This window comes from Drosophila nasuta, chromosome 2R, assembly GCF_023558535.2.
Source record: "Drosophila nasuta strain 15112-1781.00 chromosome 2R, ASM2355853v1, whole genome shotgun sequence".
NCBI lineage: Eukaryota > Metazoa > Arthropoda > Insecta > Diptera > Drosophilidae > Drosophila > Drosophila nasuta.
Window position 1 is genome coordinate 30834571 of NC_083456.1, and position 24070 is coordinate 30858640.

At 43.1% G+C, this 24070-nt stretch overlaps 6 protein-coding genes across 11 annotated transcripts; 2 read left to right on the plus strand and 4 right to left on the minus strand.

Annotated features, from left to right (window-relative positions):
* Nucleotides 1-1029: 1029 nt before the first annotated feature.
* On the minus strand, nt 1030-9334 carry LOC132786562 (kinesin-like protein KIF19). 2 transcript variants are annotated; one of them, XM_060793118.1, is made up of 6 exons: nt 8633-9334; nt 3595-3754; nt 2126-3533; nt 1737-1885; nt 1335-1678; nt 1030-1243 (listed from the first exon to the last, which is right to left on the minus strand). In XM_060793118.1, the coding sequence occupies exons 2-6, from the start codon at nt 3703-3705 to the stop codon at nt 1030-1032; spliced, it is 2226 nt and encodes a 741-aa protein (XP_060649101.1). In that variant the 5' UTR covers nt 3706-3754; nt 8633-9334. The 2 variants fall into 2 exon arrangements, with proteins under 2 accessions (XP_060649101.1, XP_060649102.1); XM_060793119.1 differs by lacking the exon at nt 8633-9334 and adding an exon at nt 5590-5656.
* Nucleotides 9335-10572: 1238 nt separating this feature from the next.
* On the minus strand, nt 10573-13802 carry LOC132785934 (abl interactor 2). 4 transcript variants are annotated; one of them, XM_060792266.1, is made up of 7 exons: nt 13671-13802; nt 13062-13428; nt 12005-12630; nt 11849-11936; nt 11757-11768; nt 11496-11683; nt 10573-11435 (listed from the first exon to the last, which is right to left on the minus strand). In XM_060792266.1, exons 2-7 carry the CDS (start codon nt 13415-13417, stop codon nt 11272-11274), a joined length of 1434 nt encoding a protein of 477 aa, XP_060648249.1. In that variant the 5' UTR covers nt 13418-13428; nt 13671-13802; the 3' UTR covers nt 10573-11271. The 4 variants fall into 4 exon arrangements, with proteins under 4 accessions (XP_060648249.1, XP_060648248.1, XP_060648251.1 ...); XM_060792265.1 differs by having other exon boundaries at nt 10574-11435; nt 11849-11939; XM_060792268.1 differs by lacking the exon at nt 11757-11768 and having other exon boundaries at nt 10574-11435.
* A 629-nt stretch (nt 13803-14431) lies between these two features.
* On the plus strand, nt 14432-16112 carry LOC132784245 (twinfilin). The gene is made up of 5 exons (XM_060789730.1): nt 14432-14484; nt 14561-14591; nt 14653-14730; nt 14809-15584; nt 15640-16112. The coding sequence occupies exons 2-5, from the start codon at nt 14567-14569 to the stop codon at nt 15796-15798; spliced, it is 1038 nt and encodes a 345-aa protein (XP_060645713.1). The 5' UTR covers nt 14432-14484; nt 14561-14566; the 3' UTR covers nt 15799-16112.
* On the minus strand, nt 16041-17220 carry LOC132784246 (RPII140-upstream gene protein). Its single transcript, XM_060789732.1, has 4 exons — nt 16974-17220; nt 16757-16922; nt 16609-16697; nt 16041-16548 (listed from the first exon to the last, which is right to left on the minus strand). Exons 1-4 carry the CDS (start codon nt 17144-17146, stop codon nt 16191-16193), a joined length of 786 nt encoding a protein of 261 aa, XP_060645715.1. The 5' UTR covers nt 17147-17220; the 3' UTR covers nt 16041-16190.
* Nucleotides 17221-17624: 404 nt separating this feature from the next.
* On the plus strand, nt 17625-22086 carry LOC132784244 (DNA-directed RNA polymerase II subunit RPB2). 2 transcript variants are annotated; one of them, XM_060789729.1, is made up of 5 exons: nt 17625-17804; nt 17912-20080; nt 20189-21123; nt 21187-21615; nt 21721-22086. In XM_060789729.1, the coding sequence occupies exons 1-4, from the start codon at nt 17783-17785 to the stop codon at nt 21589-21591; spliced, it is 3531 nt and encodes a 1176-aa protein (XP_060645712.1). In that variant the 5' UTR covers nt 17625-17782; the 3' UTR covers nt 21592-21615; nt 21721-22086. The 2 variants fall into 2 exon arrangements, with proteins under 2 accessions (XP_060645712.1, XP_060645711.1); XM_060789728.1 differs by having other exon boundaries at nt 21187-22086.
* A 478-nt stretch (nt 22087-22564) lies between these two features.
* On the minus strand, nt 22565-23475 carry LOC132784247 (uncharacterized). Its single transcript, XM_060789733.1, has 2 exons — nt 23264-23475; nt 22565-23115 (listed from the first exon to the last, which is right to left on the minus strand). Exons 1-2 carry the CDS (start codon nt 23285-23287, stop codon nt 22690-22692), a joined length of 450 nt encoding a protein of 149 aa, XP_060645716.1. The 5' UTR covers nt 23288-23475; the 3' UTR covers nt 22565-22689.
* Nucleotides 23476-24070: the final 595 nt, after the last annotated feature.

The following is a 24070-nucleotide window of genomic DNA, read 5'->3' on the forward strand; positions in this document are numbered from 1 at the left end:
CGCTCTCGAAACGCGCACTCTCTCGCCCGTTGCGCTCTCTCCCTCGCCCTATCCCACTCTCGCTCGTACACACACAATACGCGCTCTCTCGCTTTGTTTATGTTTTGTTGTTGGCTTGACCCACTTCCCAAATTCTGTTGCCGGCAGTGACCTTAGCGTTGTTGTTGCTGCGTTGCGTAGGAAGTGCTCACGGTGCGAACCTATTGCAGCCCTCGTTCAATGCGTAAAGGGCTGGCAAACATCAAATACAACTACTGCGTAAATGCGTTTGTGAGTGTGAATGTATGCGATCGTTTTGATGTGGCAATGAATTCGATTATGTTACGCACAATTAGTTGAGTAAAAGCTGCCTTATCTTTGTTGCCATTGCCGAAATACGCCATAAATTGTTAAGACATTGCTTCTCATTTGATATCACAAAGTAAACAGTGTACTTCAACTATGATTACACATTCGTCAATTGTAATTGACTGAATATGTATGTATATTTGTTTGTATCACACTCACTTTGTTTGTTGCTATATTTATTTCCATTCAGATGAATTAATTTTTTTCACAAATGTTGTTTATTGATGGCGCATTTTCGTTAGACTGCTCTGCAAGTAACGGTTAATGTGCTAGAGGTGGTTGAAAATCTATTGCGCATATCGATAACATACAATCAAGTAGCAGAGGGTTGCCAGATTGTTCGAATCAGCAGTTGCGTTGCTAACATTGAAGGCATGCCGCTAAACTTTTGAATTTGATTGCCTGAAATTTGAAGTAACTAAAAGGGAATCACCGTATTATTGGTTTTGATAAATCGGTCGAAATTTGTATTGAAACACATTTCAATTTTGCAGTTCCGTTCAGCCATGCATTTATTAAAGATATGTACTCGAAATGTAGATATGTATGTTAAGTGTAATCATAATTATTATTAATGAGCATTTGTCTAATTGTGCCGCCCCTCAACTTATGTACGTACTCCTAGCCTAATCTTTTACAAACTATACCTGAGCAACTCGAGCAGAGTTGGCGCTGCCGCCTCTAAGGATGCGTCTGTTTGCCCAGACGCAGCGAGGGGCGCCGCAAGCCGGTGGCAGCCACTGCCGTGGACAGACGTGGCAGTCGCGCATTGACAGGCGGACCCATTAGGCGATCTGGTCCCTCGGCAATCACATGCTCGGCATGACCCTCGATGGCTGGCAAAGGCGAGGCTGGCGACCATTCCGAGCTGGAGCTGGAACCAGGTGAGTCCGAACTGCAAGATTTTGTGTGTGTGTGTGGAGAGTTGAGGTTGAGGTTGATAAGCTGTCTTGGGATATGCGGGGAATTCGGGGTAGCTAACCTACCCGGCTGTGTAGATGGGCGGCAGCTTCTTGTCGTAGTTGCTGGTGCTGGGCGTAACAACCCCAGCGTGTATCTCTTGCTGATAGAGTCCGTAGAGTTCGCGCAGCTCATCCGGCAGCTCCACGTTGCCCTCCTCGATGAGGCGTCGTTGTGAGCTGATAATGTCCTCACACAAGCGACGCTGTCTTTCCGCCCTCAGCAACTGCAGATCGCGTCGTCGCAGTTCCGCTTGGCGCGCCAATCTTTCCGCCTGCAGCGAGACTTTGTCCGCTTCCAGCTCGTGCACGCGGCAGAGCAGGGCGAGCAGCTCGCGTTCTTCATCGCTGGTGATGCGTTCCGGAAGCTCCTAAAAAGAGGAAAGAATGTTTAGAATGCTCTTGGTAGTATGGGAATCTGAATCCTACATCTTCTAGCTTAACACCCTTTTGGCGGCACAGCTCCAGCTCGTGCTCGGTGTTCTCGCGTATCTCCTTGTAGCGTCGCGTCTCCTTCTCAATTGCCGCTAACTCGCCCCAGGCGTTTTTTAGAGCCACAGAACCTTCCGACTCTAGATCTACAAGGTATTAATAGTGCTTTTAGTGAGGATTCAGTTCGGTTCAGAACTTAAATGTACTTGAACCGGATCAATACTCTTGGAATGTTCAAAATAGTTTCGACCTCGTGAAGCTTACCAAGGTTTAAGCAAGGTCTTGGACTCAGTGACTCTTAAAGCTCTTTTCTAAACCGAACCTTATCTTAGGCTTGAACCGGGTTTCATTCTCGACATCATAACCTCGCTGTCCAGTGTACTTACCATCATCTCCTGGGGCATCGTATAGCTTGCCAATGCGTCCCTGCCAATGCGAGATGATCATGTGCTGTCGCTCCGCATCCAGTTCCAAGCCTAGGAGATGACTCTCTGCCTCTAGCAACTTTCTGCGTAGCTTCATCTGCTGTTTGAAGGTCAAGACAATCTGTTCCCGCAGATAACGCAGCTCCGTCTTGCGCTGCTCATTCAACTCCTCACTAGGCGGCTGTTGCGTAGTCTGCGCTGCTGCAGCTGCGGCGGCAGCTGCTCCGCTGCGAGGACGTTCGGTGAGCATCTTGGTGCGCAATCGCGTCACCTCGTCGCGCAGCTCGGAGACCAGACTCTGATAGTGCTTGGTGGGAAAGTTCTTAAACTCATCGATGTAGACAGAACTCTGCAGCTTGGTCGTGATACTGTTGGCACGATCCGCATAGACCAGCGTGTTCTTGGTCTCATCGCGATGCTTGCTTTCCGGTGCAACGTGGGCAATCATTACCGTCTTACAGCGACCACTTAAAGCCTCCTTTAGCAACCTAGTCAGCTTTGAGTCCCGATAGTTGACATAGCGAGCTCCTCCAGACAAGGCATTGATGCAATTACCCAGTGCCAAAAGACTTCGATTGATGTGCGCACCTTCTTGCAAACGCTTGCCGCGATTCTTAGTCTTCTTGGCGCGTTCTGAGCCAGCCAGATCGGTGAGGAAGAGTCTGCCCTGCTTGGTGCCCAGCGGTGTGCGCATTTGTACCGTGATGCTGAGCAGCGCGTGACTGCGCGAAGATGTTTGATTAGCGGCTGTGGGTTCCATGGTGCGCGCCTTGTTGCCCTTAAGCAGCAGACTGACGACTTCCTTGCGACTGGACGTTGTGATCTCAGAGAGTCCTGCCACAGTGATGCGCTGTCCACGATGATCCTCGCGCAGCTCTAACGGACCACCAGGATTGAGAAGATCCCTGATTAGTTCATTGTAGATCTCCAAATAGGAGATCGATACTTTGCAAGCACTCTCCGGTCCAGCTGCCTCAATATATCCAAAGATATCCTCGATGGCACGCACCATCAGACCGATGTCCTGACTATTCACATCGGGTTCGTGTCCTGGCGCTGTGGCAATTCCGCGATCCGCTGTCGAGGGTTTCTTGCGAGGCACAGGACCCAGCATGGTGTGCGTCTTGCCAGAACCAGTTGCTCCGTAAGCAAACACCGCAGCATTGTAGCCATTGAGCACATCCCGGACAAGTGGAGCTGTTGTTGTGCGGTAGACCTGTTCCTGGGTGTCGTTCTCCTTGAAGACATGATCGTAGGAGTATTTGCGAGGGCGACTCTTGCCACCATCATCGTAGAGCAGCGAACCACCCGAGATGACCTCGATGCAGCGTTCAGTGGCCTCTAGGCTGGGACGCACACGCACTGCCACCTATAAATAAAGTAAATCCTTGAACAGATATTCTTGTAAAGTGTTTAGTTTGCCGCCTTACCACTAGACGCTCGTCCTGGGCTGGCTGGGCGGTGGCCAGTTGGCGTCCTTGCGAGGATGTGCTGCCACCGCTGCTGCCCGACCAGCTGCTGGCCCCGGCGCTGGCTGCCATCGCTCTTCGTTCGCTCTGTGTTTGGTTGTCCACGTGCCTTGCTGATAACCTACGACGACGACGACAACAACAAATGATTACAAATGGTGTCAATTTGTTGTCAACAATCGTAAAAATGTCATTAACTCGGGCGTCCCGCCTTCGTCACCCTTTTTGGTCTGGGTGGGTCACAATGGAAAACCCCGTCTTAATGGATTGTAAACTTTGAGCGCCAAGGTCTACGCTGGCATTAACATGACTTGGCTAATCGATGTTGTTGGCCACTAATGCGATGTCGAAGTCCTGTGGGTCCTTTGTTTACGAGCTGCCTGCCCCCAAAGAGTTGGCGTGTGCCATAACTCAAGCCGTGAACTTGAACACTCCATCGACTACGACGTAGCTTACTGCGTGTCTTGGCATGCAAATCAATGAGAACTGTGAGAAACTCTGACTCTTGGGTTCGATGCCAGGTCAAAGAACAACTCATGACTAACCTAATCCAAGCAGGAACTGAGTCAACTGCCAAACACAAGCGAAGACCTTGAAAAGCGAGTCTTTAAATGAATGGGTTTTTGCAACCCTATCTTAATCTGCTTGTACTGCGAGCAAAGCGGCTTTGCTCACCACTTCCGCTTTGCACTTTCACTTCCTCTGCAATTTGTATAGCATACTTTTTTGGGCAGCAAAGCGTTGATTATTTTTGGAGCGTGCTTTACACTAATTTAGGTGCAATTGTTAGGGAAATGAAGTCTGGAATTAACTTTTAGACGTCTCCATGAGAGGTCCACAAAATTTCTCGGATTACAAAGTATTCTGAGGCTATTATTGTATACTAAATTTGATGGTAAGAAGTTGTACAACATGAAATAATAATACTTGATGTTGAAATTGTTTAAATTATCAAATTCTAAAGCACTGTAAAATGTATCTTAAAAATTACATAAGTCTTATGGAGCATATCTATAAATGCCCTAAAATAGTTGTTGGGTTGCAATTGAACTGTTTTCGTTCGAAGTTTTCAATAAAGATTTACGAGAAGAGCTTAAATTATTAACACAAGATGTATAGCATTTCTGTTTAGATAAACTTATATATTTTGAAGTACTTTAAATTTGACAGTTAGAAAAGTACTGCGAAAAGTATTTTGGAAATTATGATTGAGTTCTCAGAAATCTTTTTAATTAACTTCCTAAAATAAATGTTAAATTATAAAGTTCTTTTGATTTATTCTCGCTTACTAAATGTCATTAAAGTTGAAGATTGAAAATTATATTCAGATCACAGCTTAATATATATATTCTTCTATTATTCGTCAAATTTATCAAAGAAATTTCTTTTTGAAATCTTTAAATTGATGAGTCGAAATCAATCAAATTTAATGCAGTTCATTTATATTCATTTTAATTGCTTTTCATATGACACGTTCCTCTGCAGTTGACAATGAGCGTTGCCTTTTTTTAAATTAAATTCGTGGAACCCAGCACAGCTGCTGACCTTAGTGTCAGTCAGTCCGTCAATCGGTCAGTTGAGCAGTCAGCACTTTACACCTGAACACAACCAACCCACAATTTCGCTTTCTGTAATTAGTTAATTTCCTTAAAAGCGCATCAATTATAAAGCGTGAGGGCGGCATAAGTGAGTGAGCTTGTTGTGCCAACAAGCGACAGTAAAAGCGATGAATAATTTATTTTGTTTTAGCCTCGATATCATAAATATGTCAAACGCATACGTGACAGAAATTACAACAAGGCGAAAAAACACACATACGACTAGTTGTACTTCAAATTACAGGCCTTCAGTGTCAATGGAACTAATCGAGGAGCAGGCCTCCAAAGTGTTTTAGCTTTGTTCCGAGAGTACAGTCAACAGGGGCATTCCGCTATTATTCGATAGGCACACTCACACAGTAGGCGGCTTTAACAAATTTGATATTAAAATCGATTGGCGACGAGCTGAGCGCCTAAAATGCGGCAACACTTTTTCCAACCTTTTGTCGTCTCGCCGGCTTTTTACTATCCACATTTTGTTTGTTTTCTCTACTGCAATACTTGACTAGTGTATTTGTTTTGTCCTGCATTCCAGCACTTCCTTTTGCCCCTTCCCCCCCTCTGTGACTTATTGAATTTGTGTAAATTGCCCACAGACACGACACGAGTTCGTTGGAGTCCAGCCAAATGTCCAGCTCTCTCTCTGTTTGTCTTTTGCTTTGGCTCGTTGTTAATGCTTCAATACTGTGGAATGCCGCACTTTGATTTGCTTTCACTGCACCCTCCTCCTACTCTCCCTCCTCTAGATTCCACCCCCTCGATAGCCGCGATGAGGCAGCCACAGATTATGTGGTTAGGGTTTTACTTTATGGTTTATGGTTTCGTAGTTGGTGGGCTAATTAGTAGCCTTCTAAGTAATGGTGTGTTGGGGCGTTGTTGCTCTGCTCCCAATGAGCATTGGCCACAATGATAATAAAGCCACATTTTTCATTTTCCCATTTTCATTAAGGGCCACGCCTCCTTTTCTAGACACGTGTTGACAAATACTATCTGAGCATTCAGTTGAGCGTTGTGTCAATTTTATTTGCTGCGATTTGTCGCACAAAAACAAATGGAATTGAGTAAACAACATTTATTTATAGAAAAACTAATCTAGCAAATTTGTTTTCGGACCTAACTCTTGACTTAAAAGGCACCTTAAATTGCGTATTTATTAATAGTAGACTCAAGGCCAGAGTTTCCTTTGGATAAAAGGTTGAATGCCCCTCGATTAAATATTTTGCCTGTTTGGAAGCCATTAAACCGAAAGCTAAGAAACTTCAACGTCTACAAAACTATGTGTATTTATGATCAATCTGATTATTGCGCTCGACAAATCTGTTGGCAAGTAAAAGCGAATGTTGCCAGTGAATATTGAATATTTGATTGAATTAAATCCAATTATCTGATATTACACTGAAAGCTAAGTAATAGAAGCGACTTATCGCTTAATGCATCTGTGGCTAAAAATAGATTTCAATTCCATTAATCGAGTAAATAAAGTTGAGTTTTAACTTTGAATTAAATTGTAGTTTCCCTCTGGCAAACTATTAAAATTAATAATTTATAAAGTTCAAAGGTATCTATGAAGTAGATGATGATCATTCGAGTCGAGTCGTTAAATCCTCCAGCTCTGCATAATAATTATATCCTGCCGCAAAGTGAGCTTGACTCGTGATTGATGGTCAACGGCAGTTGCGCTGAACAGTTAATTACTCGAAAGGGAAGTCGGCAACTTCGTCTGCGAGCTATTTATGGAAAACACATCAAATGAAATGAGTTGGCGTAAGCATACTTATTGCACAGAGTGTGTGCTTGTGATCCTTATAAAGAGGAATTTCCACATCGAACTGACGTCACTTTTTGTGCTGTTTTGCAACCTTCAAAGTTGGTGTTGATGTTTGGCAGCAATTAGCGAATGGCCGCAATTAAAAACTCCGGAAAACTATACAAAAGAGCTGTGTGTGTGTGTGTGTGTGTGTGTGTGTGTGTGTGTGAGTTGCAATCTTAAGAACTTGGCCCGCACCTTAAGTGGGCCAACTTCTCCGCATTGTTTACATTAGCTACAAAAGTTTTCGCATATTTCGCACATTTCACAACAAAATGGCGTCGCTGGCACCAATCTTAACACGAAATCAAAACGATTTGGTGTGAATTCAATTTTTTATACCCTCTAATAAAATGAGTATTTATTATAAAGAATATACTTTTAGAAGTTGAGAGCAATTTATGAATTGGGTTTAATTATATTATGACTATTCAAAGTAAGCGCCGATATTAATATAAAATGGTATCTCTCATGTCTATCTTTATTTCTTCTTTTCTTTGTTTTTGGCATATTTTCTTTGTATTAAATATTTTATTTATCTCTTATTAATTTCCTATATTTCATATTCTAAAGAGGCGTTACTAATGAAACTATATTATTGATTATTGCTTATATTAAATAAATTTATACGTCTATCAGCTTTCAATAAAAATTAACTTCATACTGTACACAGAGAGAACAAAATGTAGATTGAAAAATAGATGGCAAATTTTAATTTACGATTTTTCCATTGTAAAAAAAAAACAATATTGAAATAAGATTGTTTCCTTCTGTGCAGTTAACTGAACAGACTTCAATACCTTCGTTTTGTATAAGACATAGGCAAATATCTTTCGAATGTAGCTTTCAAAGCATCTATTAGATTATGAGAAAGTTAGTTATTTAATTAATAGTTGATTTTAAATGAACATTTACTATGATGAACTGACTATATTTTCTGTCTAACATGTTGTTTGATCTTCGAAGTATCATAGAATTTTTTTAAGTATTTAAATTATTTAATAATTTTCCTAGAGGTGTTAGAGGAGTTAATCTCTGACTAAAAAGTTGATCAGTCTTTAATGTGTTGAAGAATATTTTAGAGTCATTTATCTTACTCTTGTTATTTATGTACTCTTGTTTTAAGTGAGGTTCTGTCTAGCATTTTTCTTATACTTGGTGAGTGAAAAAGTTGCATTATAACTATTAAAAATCTTAGTTTATTATTCTAAATTTTCCTTCATACAATATGTAGTGAGTTTCTCATTAACTTTGAACTCACTCGTCTAGTCGCAGTTGCCCTTTGCAATATATATGCAATAGAGGGTATAATAATGTAATATTTTACAGTGAAGCACAAAGTAAATCCAATGCGGACCCGAGATGAGCGCCACGATAAGCCTACCAAGTAGGTCAATTATATGCGGAACCCACAAAGAACTGAACCCGTCGTCAACAGCGCTCAGCACAGTTAATACTCATAAATAGTACTCGTAAATACAACAAACACCAAACACGGAAAATGTGGCCCAAAACTTATCATCGATTACTTAATATACATATATAAAAAAGAGCAAAACTTTTGGCCATTTTTATTTTGTGATAAGTAAAGCACCTCTGCAAAATTCCTCACTTCGGATTGGAATTCGATTCGATTTGGTTTCAGTACTCGACGCGAAATACTTTCGAAAGGATACAAGAGAGGGGGGAAAAGGGGGAAAAACAAAACAGTTTGACTCGCGATGCCGGCGAGAACCGTTCGCGTGGACTGACAGAACAAAACTGAAAGGCCGCATTGGACATTCTGGTCAGAAGCGAGGCACAAACGAAATTATAGGCACAACCAACGAGGGACTGAGAGTTGGTGGTCTAAATGGGTGGCCAACTAGTGTTGTGGCTCAATCAATTTCTTAGTTCTGTGTGTTTTTTTTTTTGTTGTTGTGTTCTGCCCCCCCTTCGTATTCCGAATTGTTGAAATGCTAATGCGCCATTTTGCATACATTTCTTTGGTGTTGGCCAGTTTGAGCCAAGTTCTTTGTGGTAGTAGTGTGTTAGTACAGTTCTTGGCCAACAATGCGAGGATATCAATAAGAGGCAACTTTACCATTTGCCACTAGGGCCACTTGAATATTCAAATTGCTTTATGTCTATTAGTTGGCCATCTAATGTCTTGTTAAATACTATAGAAGTTCCACAACATTTAGTTTACTTGAATGAATGTGCCGACATCAAACTCGTTCAATCGCCCCTCGCCAGACATGTTAACACTTTTTTTATGCAAATCATTTTGCCATGACACAGTGGGTAAGAAAATTGTTTGATAATACGTGTTGCCAACTACCAGAGAAAAAACAAGAATACTACAGTCGAGTGTGCTCGACTGTGAGATACCCGGTACACATTTTAAATAAAAGTAGACAGCTTTGCTTTTAATTAAAATTGGTATTATTCTTAAAATAGTCCAAATTAATATACCATGAAATACTAAAAAAATACTGATGGTTATATTTGGTATTTTGTAATATACTGGACTCTAAGGTATATTTTAAATGTAGTACTATGTGGTACCATATACCAAATGTAATACTATTTAAAATATACCATGGAGTGCAAAATATAAAAAATTTTCAGGCAAAGCAACTAAGACTCCTAATAAATAGTAGTTTTTCCGTATATAAAAGTATTTCTTAAATACCTCCTACAATTTTTATCTGATCACAGTCAAATTTTAAGGCATCATAAAGACTATAATCATTATTGTATGTACCAAAAATTTAGCTCCAAAATTATGCTTGTTAATCGATTTTGATTGATTTGCCATGGCGGAAGTGGGCGTGGCAAAATTTGAAACAAACTTGATCTGCGTACAAACATAACAAGTTCTGTCGAAAAAGAATGATATATCTAACTCTTATAGTCTCTGAGAAGTAGGTGTTCATACGGACGGACAGACAGACGGACATGGCAGATCAAGAATTTTATATACAACCGCCATAAACTTATAATACCCTTCTACCCTTTGGATACCAGGTATAAAAACTGCCATACATATCAGCACGAAAGCATTAATTTCCTTATGCCGAGTCCTTGCCACATGCAACATGCAGCGGGAAGGGTTCAACATCGAGGGGGGTATTCAACTATAAGCCGTGTCGCGACATTGAATTGCAATATGCTTATTTTATGAGTTCACAATTCAATTTTTTGTTGATGATTGATTGATAGATTTGGGCGCAAGTCCGTTGAGTGTTGTTGGCATTTGTAAATATTTCATTTTCCTTGTGGGGCACCCACTTGAGGCATGCGTCACTCACATCATCATCATCATCATGTGCATGCCAAGGACTTGGATTTGCATTCACGACTCGACGCGCGACGTGTCAAAATTTAAATAAAAGATTCGACGGCGGCGTTAGAACACGAAAAGGTCACTCGATGGCCAAATAACATGGTCTTGGGACTCCTTGCGAGAATTCGTAATTCGTAATTGAAATTGCAAATTTTTTATTAGCTATGTAGACCATATAATGCATTTTTCTTGTGTGTGTATAAATATGTATATACGTTATTGTTGTAATATATATATTTAATAAATTTGATTTTCTCTTTTTTATGTTGTTGTTTTTGTGGTAATTTCATTTTAACTAAATATTTAGTATGCATATTGTTAAGAGTGTAATTATTCATTATAAAAAAACAATACCAACTGGCCAATACTTAAGGCTAACTCAAATTCGTATAACCTACGACATGGCGAGGAGCGGGGCGGGGCGAGAGAGAATGAAGGTTGGTAGCGGGGGAGGCAAGCGCAGTATAAACAAAACTGGCAAATATTTAAACACGTCTTCTTTGGAGCGTGGGAGAGCGAGCGAGGAAAGAGTGCGGACCAAATTCGTCTATGTCAGCTTACGATGTAGGTCATAATTCTAGGTTCTCTTTACTTTTGTTTTTTGGGCTATTTCAGCTATTAGGTTTACGAGTTATTTAGTTTAGATGTATATAGGTAGAAAATCGCAAAGTGCTCAAATATAAATGCATCGATTGATCAGTCAGTCAATCATTTGCTGGAGTGTGTGTTTAGGACCATGTGTTTTGTTGTTTTTTGATTCAACTATATATATGCTATTTTTTTTATATATGGAATACTTTCTCGAGCGTGGCTGTGGCTTTTAGTTTATCAATATGCTCAAATTGCGTTGTTTGCTTTTGCTTTTCATCGTCGTCGTCTTATTGTTTAATATTTATGCCATTTGCTTAGACGCAGGGCTCCACATAGTTGCCGGGGAAAAGCCCAGTGACGCCATCCATGACGCCCTCCCACCAGCCATCGTCGTTCTTCTTGAGCACATAGAGCACCGAGCTCTCCTGGAAGCTCAGCTCATCGTCCTTATCGGCATAGTAGTCATAAATGGCCACCACTAAAATGGTAAATGAATTATTCAAGTATTTCTATTTCAAAACGTATTTGTTTAACTTGCCCTTTTCGATGTAGTTCTTGGGCACCCAGCCAGGCAAGTTCTGATCCTCGGGCACAATGGGCGCCAGCTGCGGTCCAGTTGAGGTTCGAGGACGTCCAAAGTCCTGGTGCTCATCCTCTGGCGGCGGCGGTGGTGGCAGCGGTGGAGATTGCGAACCAGGACGTGCAAAGTTCAAGCTGAAATGATTTCTAAAGAAGGGTTTGAATTAGATTCCAGAAAAGTGAAAAGTTATAAGCAATATTTGAAGCACAAGCAATTTACCTATTGGGATTCCTGAGTGCAAGCATAATAGGAATATAGACTTGGTCAGTTATATACAAAATGGGGAGTTTAGGGATCGTGATTCGACTTACCTGTTGATGTTACGTCCCAGCGTGTGCATGCCAATGTGACTCTGCTCCGTCATCTCGTGCTGCGACACTGTCAGCGGCGAGGGAGGCGCTGCTAAAAATCACAATTCATTATTAGTTTTTATAGCTCAATCTTTTTTACGAATGCCTGTAACTCACGTGGCATGCTGCTCCTGTCGTCGTAAGTTGTGGGCGGCGGCGGTGGCAGCGATTGCATCATTCCAGCCGACGGCAGATTCACATGCGTCGCAATCTGCTGACTCGGTGGCATTGGCAATGCACTATACCCGGCTGCACGCTCATTGCCCGCTGCTCCGCCACCAGTTGTCGTGGTTGTGGTGGTCGATGAAGCCGTCGACATGCGCTTGGGATGCCCAATGGGATAGTTGGGCGCATAGTGCGAAGGCACTTGCGGTGGATTCACCACCGGTGGCGTGCGATACTCGCGCGAACTCTTGCCCAGTGTGCCCGTATTGCTGACCGATTTGCCCAGTGTGCCCGTGTTGCCGGCACGCGACATTTGCGGCGGCGTTGGCGGCTTCGTGGTGGGAGGCGGACCCACCGATGACGGCACCAGCGATTGCACTGAACCATGACTCGAGCCACGATGCTTTTGACGCACATGTTGATTGGATTGAGCCGAGTTGATGCCATGTCCGATCTCGTCCAGTATGGAATAGTCGATGGGTTTGCGCACATACTTGATGGGCTTCTCGGGATTGATGGGCGCCACAATCTTGAACTGACGCGAGCTCACCTTGTTGGCAGTTAGCACGCCAATCTCACTGGAAGGGAAGAAATGATGTGGGAGATTAGTTTTTGTCTTTAAGAAGAATGTTACTCTTCAGCTAAGAATATGTCCAGTTCAATTTAAAACTTTAATAACTTGATATATCATCTACATCATCTACATTATAATCATATAGGAATATGTTTGATAATAAAAACTGACTCGTGTCTTCAATAAGCACTGGAGGAAATACATTCTATGGTTTGTGTCTTGTCTTAAACTTAACGAAGAAATCTATATTAAGATCTGGGTGCTTTTAAATTGAATTCGTAATGTTAATAAGGAATCCAATACATTATTACAGATAAATAATACTTATTTATAGTCGAATCTCTCTTTGGACTGCGTCTTTGTTGTAGTTAGTAAGTCATATGAAAGATATACCACCTAAACAATAATTTGCTTCTTTCTCTATAGGACACTCACCGCCTGGCCACCTTCTCCTTGTGTATGTGCACCGTCTGCGCAATGTGGTTCATCTGGGATTCCATCTCGCTGAGCTGCTGCGCCTGCAAATCCAACAGCTGCATGTAGCTATAGGCGAGAGTATTGATCTGATACGCTACGCTGGCCAAGGATTGCGTCGTGTAGTTCTTGGTCGCCTCGAGGGCCGCCTTCTTGTTGTCCGCCCGATAATAGGTGTCCTCGCAGTAGTCCGCGACACGCTCCAAGTTCGTATAGCTATCGCGCAGACTTTGGCGGCCATCGGGAATTTCGGTGCGTATCAATGATGCTAGTTCGTCCATGATTTTGTCACTGGCCATTGGGGCTTCGGTTAACATGGGTAAAGATGCTGCAAGCCATCAAACAAAAAAAAATACATATATATATGATTTCACTGCTTTCCAAAACGGAAGTAAACATTCACTGCGATTGTGTGTGTGTGTGTGTGTGTTTTTGTTGTAGGGCGGAGTCGAGCGCTGCTGGCAGCGACGCTGACGTCGGCAGCGCTGCGTGCTGATTAGCAATTAGAGCGTTCAAAAACAGCTTCAGCTTTGCTCGCAACTATGCGAACATGCTGTAACGTGCACTCACTTGATTTACTATCCGCTTGCACTTGAAATAGTTATTAATAATGGTTTGCGTCGCGTTAAATGCAATAAAAATGCAATTGCTGTTTTACATTGTACAGACGTAGTGAAAAGAACGCAGCACAGTGTTGAAAAACAATATTGAGCAGCTGCACTATAGGTGCAGAAACATCGATGTTATCGATGTTTGCCAATCATCGGAACCATCGATGGTTTGTGGGCCACCATCGATGTTTTTTCACACAACTTTGGGCTTGGTGGCAGCAAACAAATAAATTGTAAATAACTAAATATTTAATTCAATGTAGGTTTCAAGTCGTGGTGCTGGTTAATGTAGATAGATGCAGGATGGACAACTACCTGAAAAGTAAGAATTTAATCATTGCAGTCCAAGCTGCAAATTTACTTACACACATGCATTTTTAAATTTGGTGCAAAATTAAGTCATGTCTCAACCAATTGGCGCCAAGACCTTGTTTTATTAGGTTATTGATCAAATATTCGGAATAACATATAATGTACTAACATACTTTATTTATTTGCTGTGGACAAGCTTTTATTTATAAATAAAAATGCACATTTCAATAATACTATCATATTGTTAAATTCCAGTTGTTTTATTTTTGAAACATCGATGTTTTTTTAAACATCGAAAACATCGATTGACGAACACATCAATGTTTCTGCACCACTACTACGAGGTGGTCACATTCCCGAGCAACAGCGCTGCCACATTGCGCAGCGTTTGCCTGCAAAATGTAAACAATGCTACGAGCGCTGCCAATGTGCTAAAAATAGAAAGCTGTGGCAGCACCGCTGTGAGTAATACACTTTTTTGTTCGCCGATTAAGAAGAGATTTTTTAGTATAAAGCGTTAAATTTCTTTTTGTTTAGTTAACTATGTCGCATCAAACAGGCATCAAGGGTAAGCTAAGCTAAGCGGATTACAAAACGTAATAATAGCATTACACTCTCTTGCTACACAGCCAACGAGCAATTGGCGAAAGTATTCGGCAAGGCCAAAAATGGAAAAATACGTGTGATAAAAGTATCAATTGAAAATGGTGAGTGAAAGACCTACACATACATACACACACGCACGCACACATATTAAGTATACTCATTACTTCCGGTGAGCACAGAACAGTTAAGCTGCAGCGCTACAGCTGATGTGAAAAAGGATTGGGAACGCGATTATGACAAATTACTGGGACCGCTCTTCGAGGAGAATGTGCCATGTTATCTGCTCTATCGCCTGGACACCAAGATTCCCCTGGGACACGGATGGCTGCTCATTAGCTGGACACCAGACACGGCGAGCATACGCCAGAAGATGGTCTATGCCTCGACTAAGGCAACTCTGAAGACGGAATTCGGCACCGCGTACATCACAGAGGAGTTGCATGCCACCACTATGGAGGAGACGACACTGGAGGGTTATAAGAAGCATAAACGTGAATTTGCGGCGCCTGCGCCGTTGACCACACGCGAGGAGGAGATTCAGGAGCTGCGCAAGACCGAAGTGCGCACCGACATCTCCACGGATACGCGTCACCAGACGCTGGGAGGCGTCTCTTGCCCCTTGAGTGATGCAACGCGTGCGGCAGTTGAGGATTTGCTGCGTGGAAACTACGATTATTTGCAGTTTCGCATTAGCTTGGAGGAGGAGCGCATACATGTATCAAATGCAGCCAAGGTGCCGCTGAGTGAGCTGCCCAAACAGGTGCCCGAGGATCATGCACGCTATCATCTGTTCTTGTTCAAGCACACGCACGAGGGCGATTATCTGGAGTCGTTTGTGTTCATCTATTCAATGCCGGGGTACGCATGCTCCGTCCGAGAGCGCATGATGTACTCCAGCTGCAAGGCTCCGTTCCTCGATCAGCTGGCAGCACTTGGAGTGGATGTCACGAAGAAGGTAAGTAGAGACAGCTTAAAAAGATCTCTTTATGAAACACTTTTGCCTTTTGCAGTTGGAAATCGACAGTGGCAACGAACTCACCGAGGAGTTTCTGCAGGACGAGCTGCATCCCAAAAAGATATTGCATCGTCCAGCATTTGCCAAGCCAAAAGGTCCGCCAAATCGTGGCGCAAAACGCTTGACGCGCCCCACCAACGATGACGAAGTCTAAAGTCTGAGCAACCCAACGATGAGTGAAACTTCTAAATTTTAACTACTATTCATTTACAAAAAGCAAAAGCATTTAATTTATTATACGCAAAATCTAGTGCTCCATTTTCATGTCCTACTTTTCTATATCCTTCTTGTATCCTTTAGTTGCACTAAGCAGAACAACTGATGAAACGAAAGCATAGCAAGCAAGCAGCCAACTTGGGGCTTCCTCAATATTGTACTCAAATTGTCTATAATTACTTTCCGCATGGACATTATTGCAATTTATTATTTAATTAAAAATCAACTAAATTTACAGTTTTTAAACTTAAACAGCGTCTCGAACTTATTCTACAGCTTTTCAACGTGCAACATAGAATTCAAATAGGGATTGAGTTTAGATGATTGTGTTTACTTCACGGGATCCAAGCTGATCTTGTCGCCTACTCGAGTGTCATGAGCTGTGAACAGTTCTGGTGCATCCTTCTGTGCCTGATTCCTGAAAGCTTGATTAATCGTCTCATCGCGTTGCACACGCCATTTGTATTGCCAGTAACGCACTTCCTCCATCGAGGTGCCGGATGCCTTCATCAGCAGCAGCGAAGCAACGCCTGCTACGCCACCCATGAAGCCTCCAATGATGCCGCCAGCTGCCATGCCACGCAGTCCCAAGTTGAGCTTATAGATAGCTCCGGTGAGGGAGCCAGCTGCCAGGTATTCATAGATGCTTGATTTGCCGCGATAAACTGAGATGCAGGTAATGATGCCACTGTGGAGGAATTTAAATAGTTAGCAGCAGACCTAACTTGGTGATTCTTGGGGTACTTACACATAGGAAGTGGTGAAGAGTCCCACACGCCAGCCCCACTTGAAGCCACCTTTGGCAAAGTTGACTGTGAACTGATCCTGCAGCTTTTTCTGTGAGGAGAAAGTATGGGTTAGCTAGAAAGCAAAGTGTATAAGAAGTTTATGCTTACCTTGGCATCCAGATGTGACTTAAAAGCCGTTGCCTGATTGTTCTCCATGAAGTTCATGTAGCTAACGCGGGATTGTGTAATACCACCATAGCAAGCTCCAACAAGGAAGCCTAGAAAGCCCGCTTGGTATATGGAGTTCAGCTCTGGGGATATGGTGCCGAATTCACTGCAGAAAAGAGTCGGTTAATCCTTCTTTTATTCAGAATGAGTAACTTACTCAATGGTGAAGATATGCTTCAAACGCTCCATGCCCGATCCTTCTGGCTGTTTGCCTTGGAGAAAGGCTTTGTATGTTGGCGTCTCCTTACCGATAACGTCATTTTCACTATGGTCAATAGCCGGTATAATGCCGGCTAATAAAAACCGTCGACCGTTCGGAAAGAATTTCATTGTTGAATAACAAACACTACCAAAAAAGAAGAGCAAAACATGCAGCTAACAAACAGCTGTTTTGATGCCGCTTTCGATACTAAACTGCTGACAATTAACGGTTATCGATTCATGGCTAATTTCAATAATTCATAATATAATGTAGGATTGATAATGCGTACAAATTTAAGTGAAATTCTTACAAAAAAAAGGAAAATAACTGAAGCGTAGTCAAATGAACTCAAAACTCGTTCAAGCTTCATAGTGTCTTGTTCATGGTGGCCAGCAGACCTTGAAATTATTCAATTAATTATTCGCATTGCATTATTTTGTACACCATTGCATTGGACTGCATTGTAATCGCTCTCATGCAAAAACTGCTGTAGGTAATTTCTGGTTTATTTACATTTTTATCAATTTGATTGTTGCCGGCCGAATCTGCTATCGATATCAATAATACAAATCGATAGCATACGCTCTTATCGATATATTGTTTGGATGTTTGTTATTGCACATCACCAACGAAAACGCCGCAACGTTTTGGTGCGGAATTTTTTTGTGTGGCAATTTCATAAGTTTTGTATTTATATTAATAATTATACGAGAAAGCTTATTGTTGTTGAACGCACAAAGTGCACTTGCAGCTACTAAAGCAACATGATGTACGACAATGAGGAAGGTAAGAGCAACCACAACAAAAAGTTGCAACGCACGCTGTTTGCCAAAAAAATGAACATGGCGGCGGAGCGCTAGAAACAACAAAAATGTAACAAATTCCCATTGCAGAGATGTACGAGGAGGAGAATGCGGAGGAAATCTCGCACGAGTTGTGGCAGGAAGCCTGTTGGATTGTGATTAACGCATACTTCGACGAGAAGGGTTTGGTGCGTCAGCAGCTCGACAGTTTCGACGAGTTCATCCAAATGTCTGTGCAACGCATTGTGGAGGATTCCCCAGCCATTGAGCTACAGGCTGAGGCACAGCACACATCGGGCGAGGTGGAGACGCCGCCGCGTTTCTCGCTGAAATTCGAACAGATTTACCTCTCGAAGCCAACGCATTGGGAAAAGGATGGTTCACCAAGTCCCATGATGCCAAACGAGGCGCGTTTGAGGAATTTAACTTATTCGGCTCCGCTTTATGTGGACATTACAAAGACAAAGAATGTAGAAGGCCAGGATCCCGTGGAGACGCAACATCAAAAAACCTTCATTGGCAAAATCCCAATTATGTTGCGATCCACTTATTGTCTGCTTTCCCAATTGACAGATCGTGATTTGACTGAGTTAAACGAGTGTCCACTTGACCCAGGTGGCTATTTCATTATTAACGGCTCAGAGAAAGTGCTTATCGCTCAGGAAAAGATGGCAACGAACACAGTGTATGTGTTTAGCATGAAGGATGGCAAATATGCCTTCAAAACAGAGATCCGTTCGTGTTTGGAGCACAGTTCGCGTCCCACTTCGACGCTCTGGGTAAACATGATGGCACGTGGCTCGCAGAACATCAAGAAGTCAGCAATTGGTCAACGCATCATTGCCATTCTGCCTTACATCAAACAGGAGATACCCATCATGATTGTTTTCCGTGCTTTGGGTTTCGTGGCCGATCGCGATATTCTGGAACACATTATCTACGATTTTGACGATCCCGAAATGATGGAGATGGTGAAGCCCTCACTCGATGAGGCTTTCGTTGTGCAAGAACAGAATGTAGCCCTCAATTTCATTGGCGCTCGCGGTGCACGTCCTGGCGTCACCAAGGACAAGCGTATCAAGTATGCCAAGGAAATTCTTCAAAAGGAAATGTTACCCCACGTTGGCGTCTCTGATTTCTGTGAGACCAAGAAAGCCTATTTCCTGGGCTACATGGTGCATCGTCTGCTGCTGGCTTCGTTGGGTCGTCGAGAACTTGACGATCGTGATCACTACGGAAACAAGCGTCTGGATCTCGCTGGACCGCTGTTGGCTTTCCTCTTCCGTGGTCTCTTCAAGAACCTGATGAAGGAGGTGCGCATGTACACACAAAAGTTCATTGATCGCGGCAAGGACTTTAATCTGGAGCTGGCCATCAAGACAAACATCATTACTGATGGTTTGCGTTACTCTTTAGCCACAGGCAACTGGGGTGATCAGAAGAAGGCGCATCAGGCGCGTGCTGGCGTCTCTCAGGTGTTGAATCGTCTCACTTTCGCCTCGACTTTGTCACATTTGCGTCGCGTCAACTCGCCCATTGGACGCGATGGTAAACTGGCCAAACCTCGTCAGTTGCACAACACTTTGTGGGGCATGTTGTGTCCCGCTGAGACTCCCGAGGGCGCTGCTGTCGGCTTGGTCAAGAATCTGGCTCTGATGGCTTACATTTCTGTGGGTTCGCAGCCGTCGCCCATTCTAGAGTTCTTGGAGGAGTGGTCCATGGAGAATCTGGAGGAAATTGCACCCTCTGCCATTGCGGATGCCACCAAGATCTTTGTGAATGGTTGCTGGGTAGGCATTCATCGTGACCCGGAGCAGCTGATGGCCACATTGCGTAAACTGCGTCGCCAGATGGATATCATTGTGTCGGAGGTGTCGATGATTCGCGATATTCGTGATCGTGAGATCAGAATTTACACAGATGCAGGACGTATTTGCAGACCTCTGCTCATCGTGGAGAATGGCACGCTGCTGTTGAAGAAGACACATGTGGAAATGTTAAAGGAGCGTGACTATAACAACTACAGCTGGCAAGTGCTGGTTGCGTCTGGCGTGGTTGAGTACATCGATACGCTGGAAGAGGAGACGGTTATGATTGCCATGTCGCCGTACGATCTTAAACAAGACAAGGACTATGCTTATTGTACCACTTACACGCATTGCGAGATTCATCCGGCCATGATATTAGGTGTATGTGCCTCCATTATACCTTTCCCCGATCACAATCAGAGTCCGCGTAATACCTATCAAAGTGCTATGGGTAAGAAATTCCTTCCAAGATATTCACTTTCGATAAAAGTAAAACAGTCAAAGCTTGACTGTATCTTTCTTACTTATTCATTTAATAATTGGTTTCTCTCTTTATCAGGTAAACAAGCTATGGGTGTCTACATCACCAACTTCCATGTGCGGATGGACACCTTGGCCCACGTGTTGTACTATCCCATGAAACCACTCGTCACCACACGCTCCATGGAGTATCTGCGTTTCAGAGAGTTGCCCGCTGGCATCAACTCGATTGTGGCCATTTTGTGCTACACTGGCTACAACCAGGAGGATTCTGTTATTCTGAATGCTTCGGCTGTGGAGCGTGGCTTCTTCCGTTCGGTGTTCTACCGTTCGTACAAGGATTCGGAGAACAAGCGTATTGGCGATCAGGAGGAGAACTTTGAGAAGCCGCACCGTGGCACTTGCCAAGGCATGCGAAATGCTCACTACGACAAACTGGACGACGATGGCATCATTGCACCCGGCATTCGTGTCTCTGGCGATGATGTCGTCATTGGCAAGACAATTACGTTGCCCGAGAACGAGGATGAACTGGACAGCAACACAAAGCGCTTTGCCAAGCGAGATGCATCCACATTCTTGCGTAACTCCGAAACTGGTATTGTGGATCAAGTGATGCTGACTCTCAACAGCGAGGGCTACAAGTTCTGCAAGATTCGTGTGCGCTCTGTGCGCATCCCACAGATTGGCGACAAGTTTGCCTCGCGTCACGGACAGAAGGGAACATGTGGTATTCAGTATCGACAGGAGGACATGGCATTCACCTGCGAGGGTTTGGCACCCGATATTATCATCAATCCTCACGCTATTCCATCTCGTATGACAATTGGCCATTTAATTGAGTGTCTGCAGGGCAAGCTGGGCTCCAACAAGGGCGAAATTGGTGATGCCACGCCCTTCAACGATGCTGTGAACGTGCAGAAGATTTCCACGTTCCTGCAGGAGTACGGCTACCATTTGCGTGGCAATGAGGTCATGTATAACGGTCACACAGGACGCAAAATCAATGCTCAGGTGGGTAGCAATTAAACTTAAACTTTCAACAATCAATTTTAATAAGTAAATTGTTATTTGCAGGTGTTCCTTGGCCCCACTTACTATCAGCGTCTCAAGCACATGGTGGACGACAAGATCCATTCGCGTGCCCGTGGTCCTGTGCAGATTCTTGTGCGTCAGCCTATGGAGGGCAGAGCTCGTGATGGCGGCCTGCGTTTCGGTGAGATGGAACGTGATTGTCAAATCTCTCACGGTGCAGCACAATTTCTGCGTGAACGTCTCTTCGAGGTGTCGGATCCGTATCGTGTGCACATCTGCAACTTTTGTGGTCTGATTGCCATTGCCAATTTGCGCAACAATACGTTCGAGTGCAAGGGCTGCAAGAATAAGACACAAATATCGCAGGTTCGTCTGCCGTATGCGGCCAAATTGCTGTTCCAGGAGCTCATGTCGATGAACATTGCACCACGACTGATGGTCAACTAAATCTTATTACTTATCACCTACATTGTAAGCATCAATTTTGGGCGCTGACTGTGCTGTCCTATTTACCAAGTAATTAATTAAATTTACATAATTGTGACAACCTCATTGCGGCATCTCTACTTCATAAAGCCCTTTGTGCGACGTCTCCATTGTCTTCTAAGCTCCCCCGTGGCTCAAAGTGGAGCAAATGCCTGTGCGGAATTTTAAATGGCAATCCGAAAAATGTGGGCGAAAGTCGACTCTCGGTCTGCAGTGGATGCTTTTGTGTGATTTTTCAGAAAGCCGCAGTGACGCAGTGATTGCAAAAATATATAACAAATTCCCCAGATTTTCTGCGCTTAACCCGATTCCAGAGAAGATTTATTAAAAATTAACCCATTAGACATCTCAATGAGGTGAATCACTAATAGAAATATTGATGTAAAGTCCCCTTGGGGTATATTTTTGTGTTTAAATATGTAATTAAAGTAAAGCACATACGCCACGCTCATGTTATTAGTGTATTCACGCATCGGCTTTTGCAGACATCTTTCTTGCCATTCATGTTCTTTTGTTTCTTGTTGCGGCTTTCTATGATTTTTTCTTTTTTGACGTAATGTTTGGCCCGCGGTCTGTGACGCTCAGTGACAAAAGGGATTAGTTCTTTGTTGTTATGGAGCTGTAGCTGAAGTTGAAGCTGGAGCTTTGGCGAGGCTTTAGTTGTAGCTACCAATTGACTGACAGTTATTAATTGCCGCTTGACGTGAACCCGTCGCAAAATGCGTGAAGTTGAAGTTGGTGAAGTGAGGAGACTGAGAGAGAGATGTTTGGCGCTGATTCTGGCGCTGACGTTGACGCCCATCTTTCAGCGAAATTGACGGCGGGGCGGCTGCCTTTTGTTATGCATAATTGAAATGGCATGTAAATTGTCGTTGTTCTGATAACGAGTCTGTGTCTTGTGTGTGTGATTAACAGTAATAAACGCAGCTTGCACTTAAAACAACTCTTGAGGTATTTATTTATAGCGTCTTACACTTAAACAACTTAAAACAACTTTGTTGCATCGTAAAAATGCAATAGATTCTCGCTCCGCTTCCTCTTCCTCGGCTTCCTCCCTTCTCACTTCTCATCATTGCGAAACACGCTGATGGCATAGAACTCCGGCAGTCGATACACCTTGAGACGCTCGTGACTGAATTGTCCATTGGTTCGTGCTTTCACAAAGAAGATGTCCTTCATGCTCAGCTCCTTGCGACGCTGCTCCTTCTTCTCGACCAGACGCTGCAGCTTGGGTCGATAGCTATTGGATTTATCCTTCAGCAACTTCACAAAGATAATATCGCGCTCTTCATCGCCGTCTAGTGTGCGTGCTTGGTAGTAAACCTCTCTTGTCTCTGGATAAATCAAGAGAGGTTCAATGGGTAAAACTTCGCTGGGTGAAGTGGGATATGCAATGAGATTGTCTTCATAGCGTGCTGCTGGAGCTGCAACTGCTGAGCGAACTTTGTAGCTGAGGCAGAGACAGAGACCGAGGAATGCCAGAGGCTGGAATTAAGAAAATGAATACGAGGATCACAAATTATAGTCCAACACAGAGCTGCTCTCGATGCTCCAATTGTTTAACAATTTTTAGTTGAAACTCCTTAATTTTATTTATAAATTGTGTTCACTTGTGTTCCCGTTGCGCAATTACCGTTTTGAATTTGGCCAGTGACATTTTGATAGATAAATCGCAAAGCAAATGGGATTCTATAAGTTAAGCCGCTTTGCTAGCACGCCAGTTAACGCTTTCAACCAAAAATATAACAGCCACGAATGTCAACTATCAACGATCAAAATTGTGCCGACGAATGCGAGTTGGAGGCAGCTGCGTTGGCTATCAAGCGCAGACTGGCGCGCGACAAGGCCAGGTAACTTCCATTTACCAAGTCCAAAGCGCGACTCAAAGCCAGCAGCAGAGAGCAGCCGGTAAAAACAGCGACGTCAACGTCAATTTTGCTGTCAATGAATTGTAAATTGAAGGTAAATAAACGGTTTGTTTTCTGGGCTTGGGGTTGGGGTTGGGCTCTCTCGGTTAAGAAGTCTTCGGTCGGCAAGTTCAAAAAACAATAATATTATTATTATGATAAGGCATTAATAAACGGCATTAGATATTGGCATTATTATTGCAATTAATTGTTCACTAGGTCGTTTAGTTTTTTGCTGCTCATCATCAGCAGCAGGGTCAATGCTGTCGAGAATTTATCAGTCGGGTTCGGCTTACATCTATAAATAACAATAACAACAAGTAATATCTTTATGCTCTTACGCGCAATGATGTCAAATTTATTATTAACAAACTACAAGCGAGTAAATAATGCGAAGAAAAGGCAAGGTGAAAAAGCAAAAACAAAAACAAAAATGAAAGACAAAGGTAGAAATGTTTAATTAGCAAATATTTGCAAAGTGCTGAAGAGATTTGCTTGCGTTCGTTTGTCTATTGTTTTCTGAATATATTTTA

Coding starts and splice junctions, on each gene's coding strand:
- LOC132785934 (XM_060792265.1), bottom strand. CDS start 13,417: ATGTTAACCGAAGCCCCAATGGCCAGTGACAAAATCATGGACGAACTA. Junction 12,631..13,061: donor AAGGAGAAGGTGGCCAGGCG/GTGAGTGTCCTA, acceptor CTTCCCTTCCAG/TGAGATTGGCGTGCTAACTG. Junction 11,940..12,004: donor CGACAGGAGCAGCATGCCAC/GTGAGTTACAGG, acceptor TGTGATTTTTAG/CAGCGCCTCCCTCGCCGCTG.
- LOC132786562 (XM_060793118.1), bottom strand. CDS start 3,705: ATGGCAGCCAGCGCCGGGGCCAGCAGCTGGTCGGGCAGCAGCGGTGGC. Junction 1,886..2,125: donor CGATGCCCCAGGAGATGATG/GTAAGTACACTG, acceptor AATACCTTGTAG/ATCTAGAGTCGGAAGGTTCT. Junction 1,679..1,736: donor AGGGTGTTAAGCTAGAAGAT/GTAGGATTCAGA, acceptor TCCTCTTTTTAG/GAGCTTCCGGAACGCATCAC.
- LOC132784245 (XM_060789730.1), top strand. CDS start 14,567: ATGTCGCATCAAACAGGCATCAAGG. Junction 14,592..14,652: donor GCATCAAACAGGCATCAAGG/GTAAGCTAAGCT, acceptor CTTGCTACACAG/CCAACGAGCAATTGGCGAAA. Junction 15,585..15,639: donor GAGTGGATGTCACGAAGAAG/GTAAGTAGAGAC, acceptor TGCCTTTTGCAG/TTGGAAATCGACAGTGGCAA.
- LOC132784247 (XM_060789733.1), bottom strand. CDS start 23,287: ATGTCACTGGCCAAATTCAAAACG. Junction 23,116..23,263: donor CACTGGCCAAATTCAAAACG/GTAATTGCGCAA, acceptor TCTTAATTCCAG/CCTCTGGCATTCCTCGGTCT.
- LOC132784246 (XM_060789732.1), bottom strand. CDS start 17,146: ATGAAATTCTTTCCGAACGGTCGACGGTTTTTATTAGCCGGCATTATA. Junction 16,923..16,973: donor AAGCATATCTTCACCATTGA/GTAAGTTACTCA, acceptor TCTTTTCTGCAG/TGAATTCGGCACCATATCCC. Junction 16,698..16,756: donor AGTCACATCTGGATGCCAAG/GTAAGCATAAAC, acceptor TTCTCCTCACAG/AAAAAGCTGCAGGATCAGTT.
- LOC132784244 (XM_060789728.1), top strand. CDS start 17,783: ATGATGTACGACAATGAGGAAG. Junction 17,805..17,911: donor GATGTACGACAATGAGGAAG/GTAAGAGCAACC, acceptor TTCCCATTGCAG/AGATGTACGAGGAGGAGAAT. Junction 20,081..20,188: donor TACCTATCAAAGTGCTATGG/GTAAGAAATTCC, acceptor TCTCTTTATCAG/GTAAACAAGCTATGGGTGTC.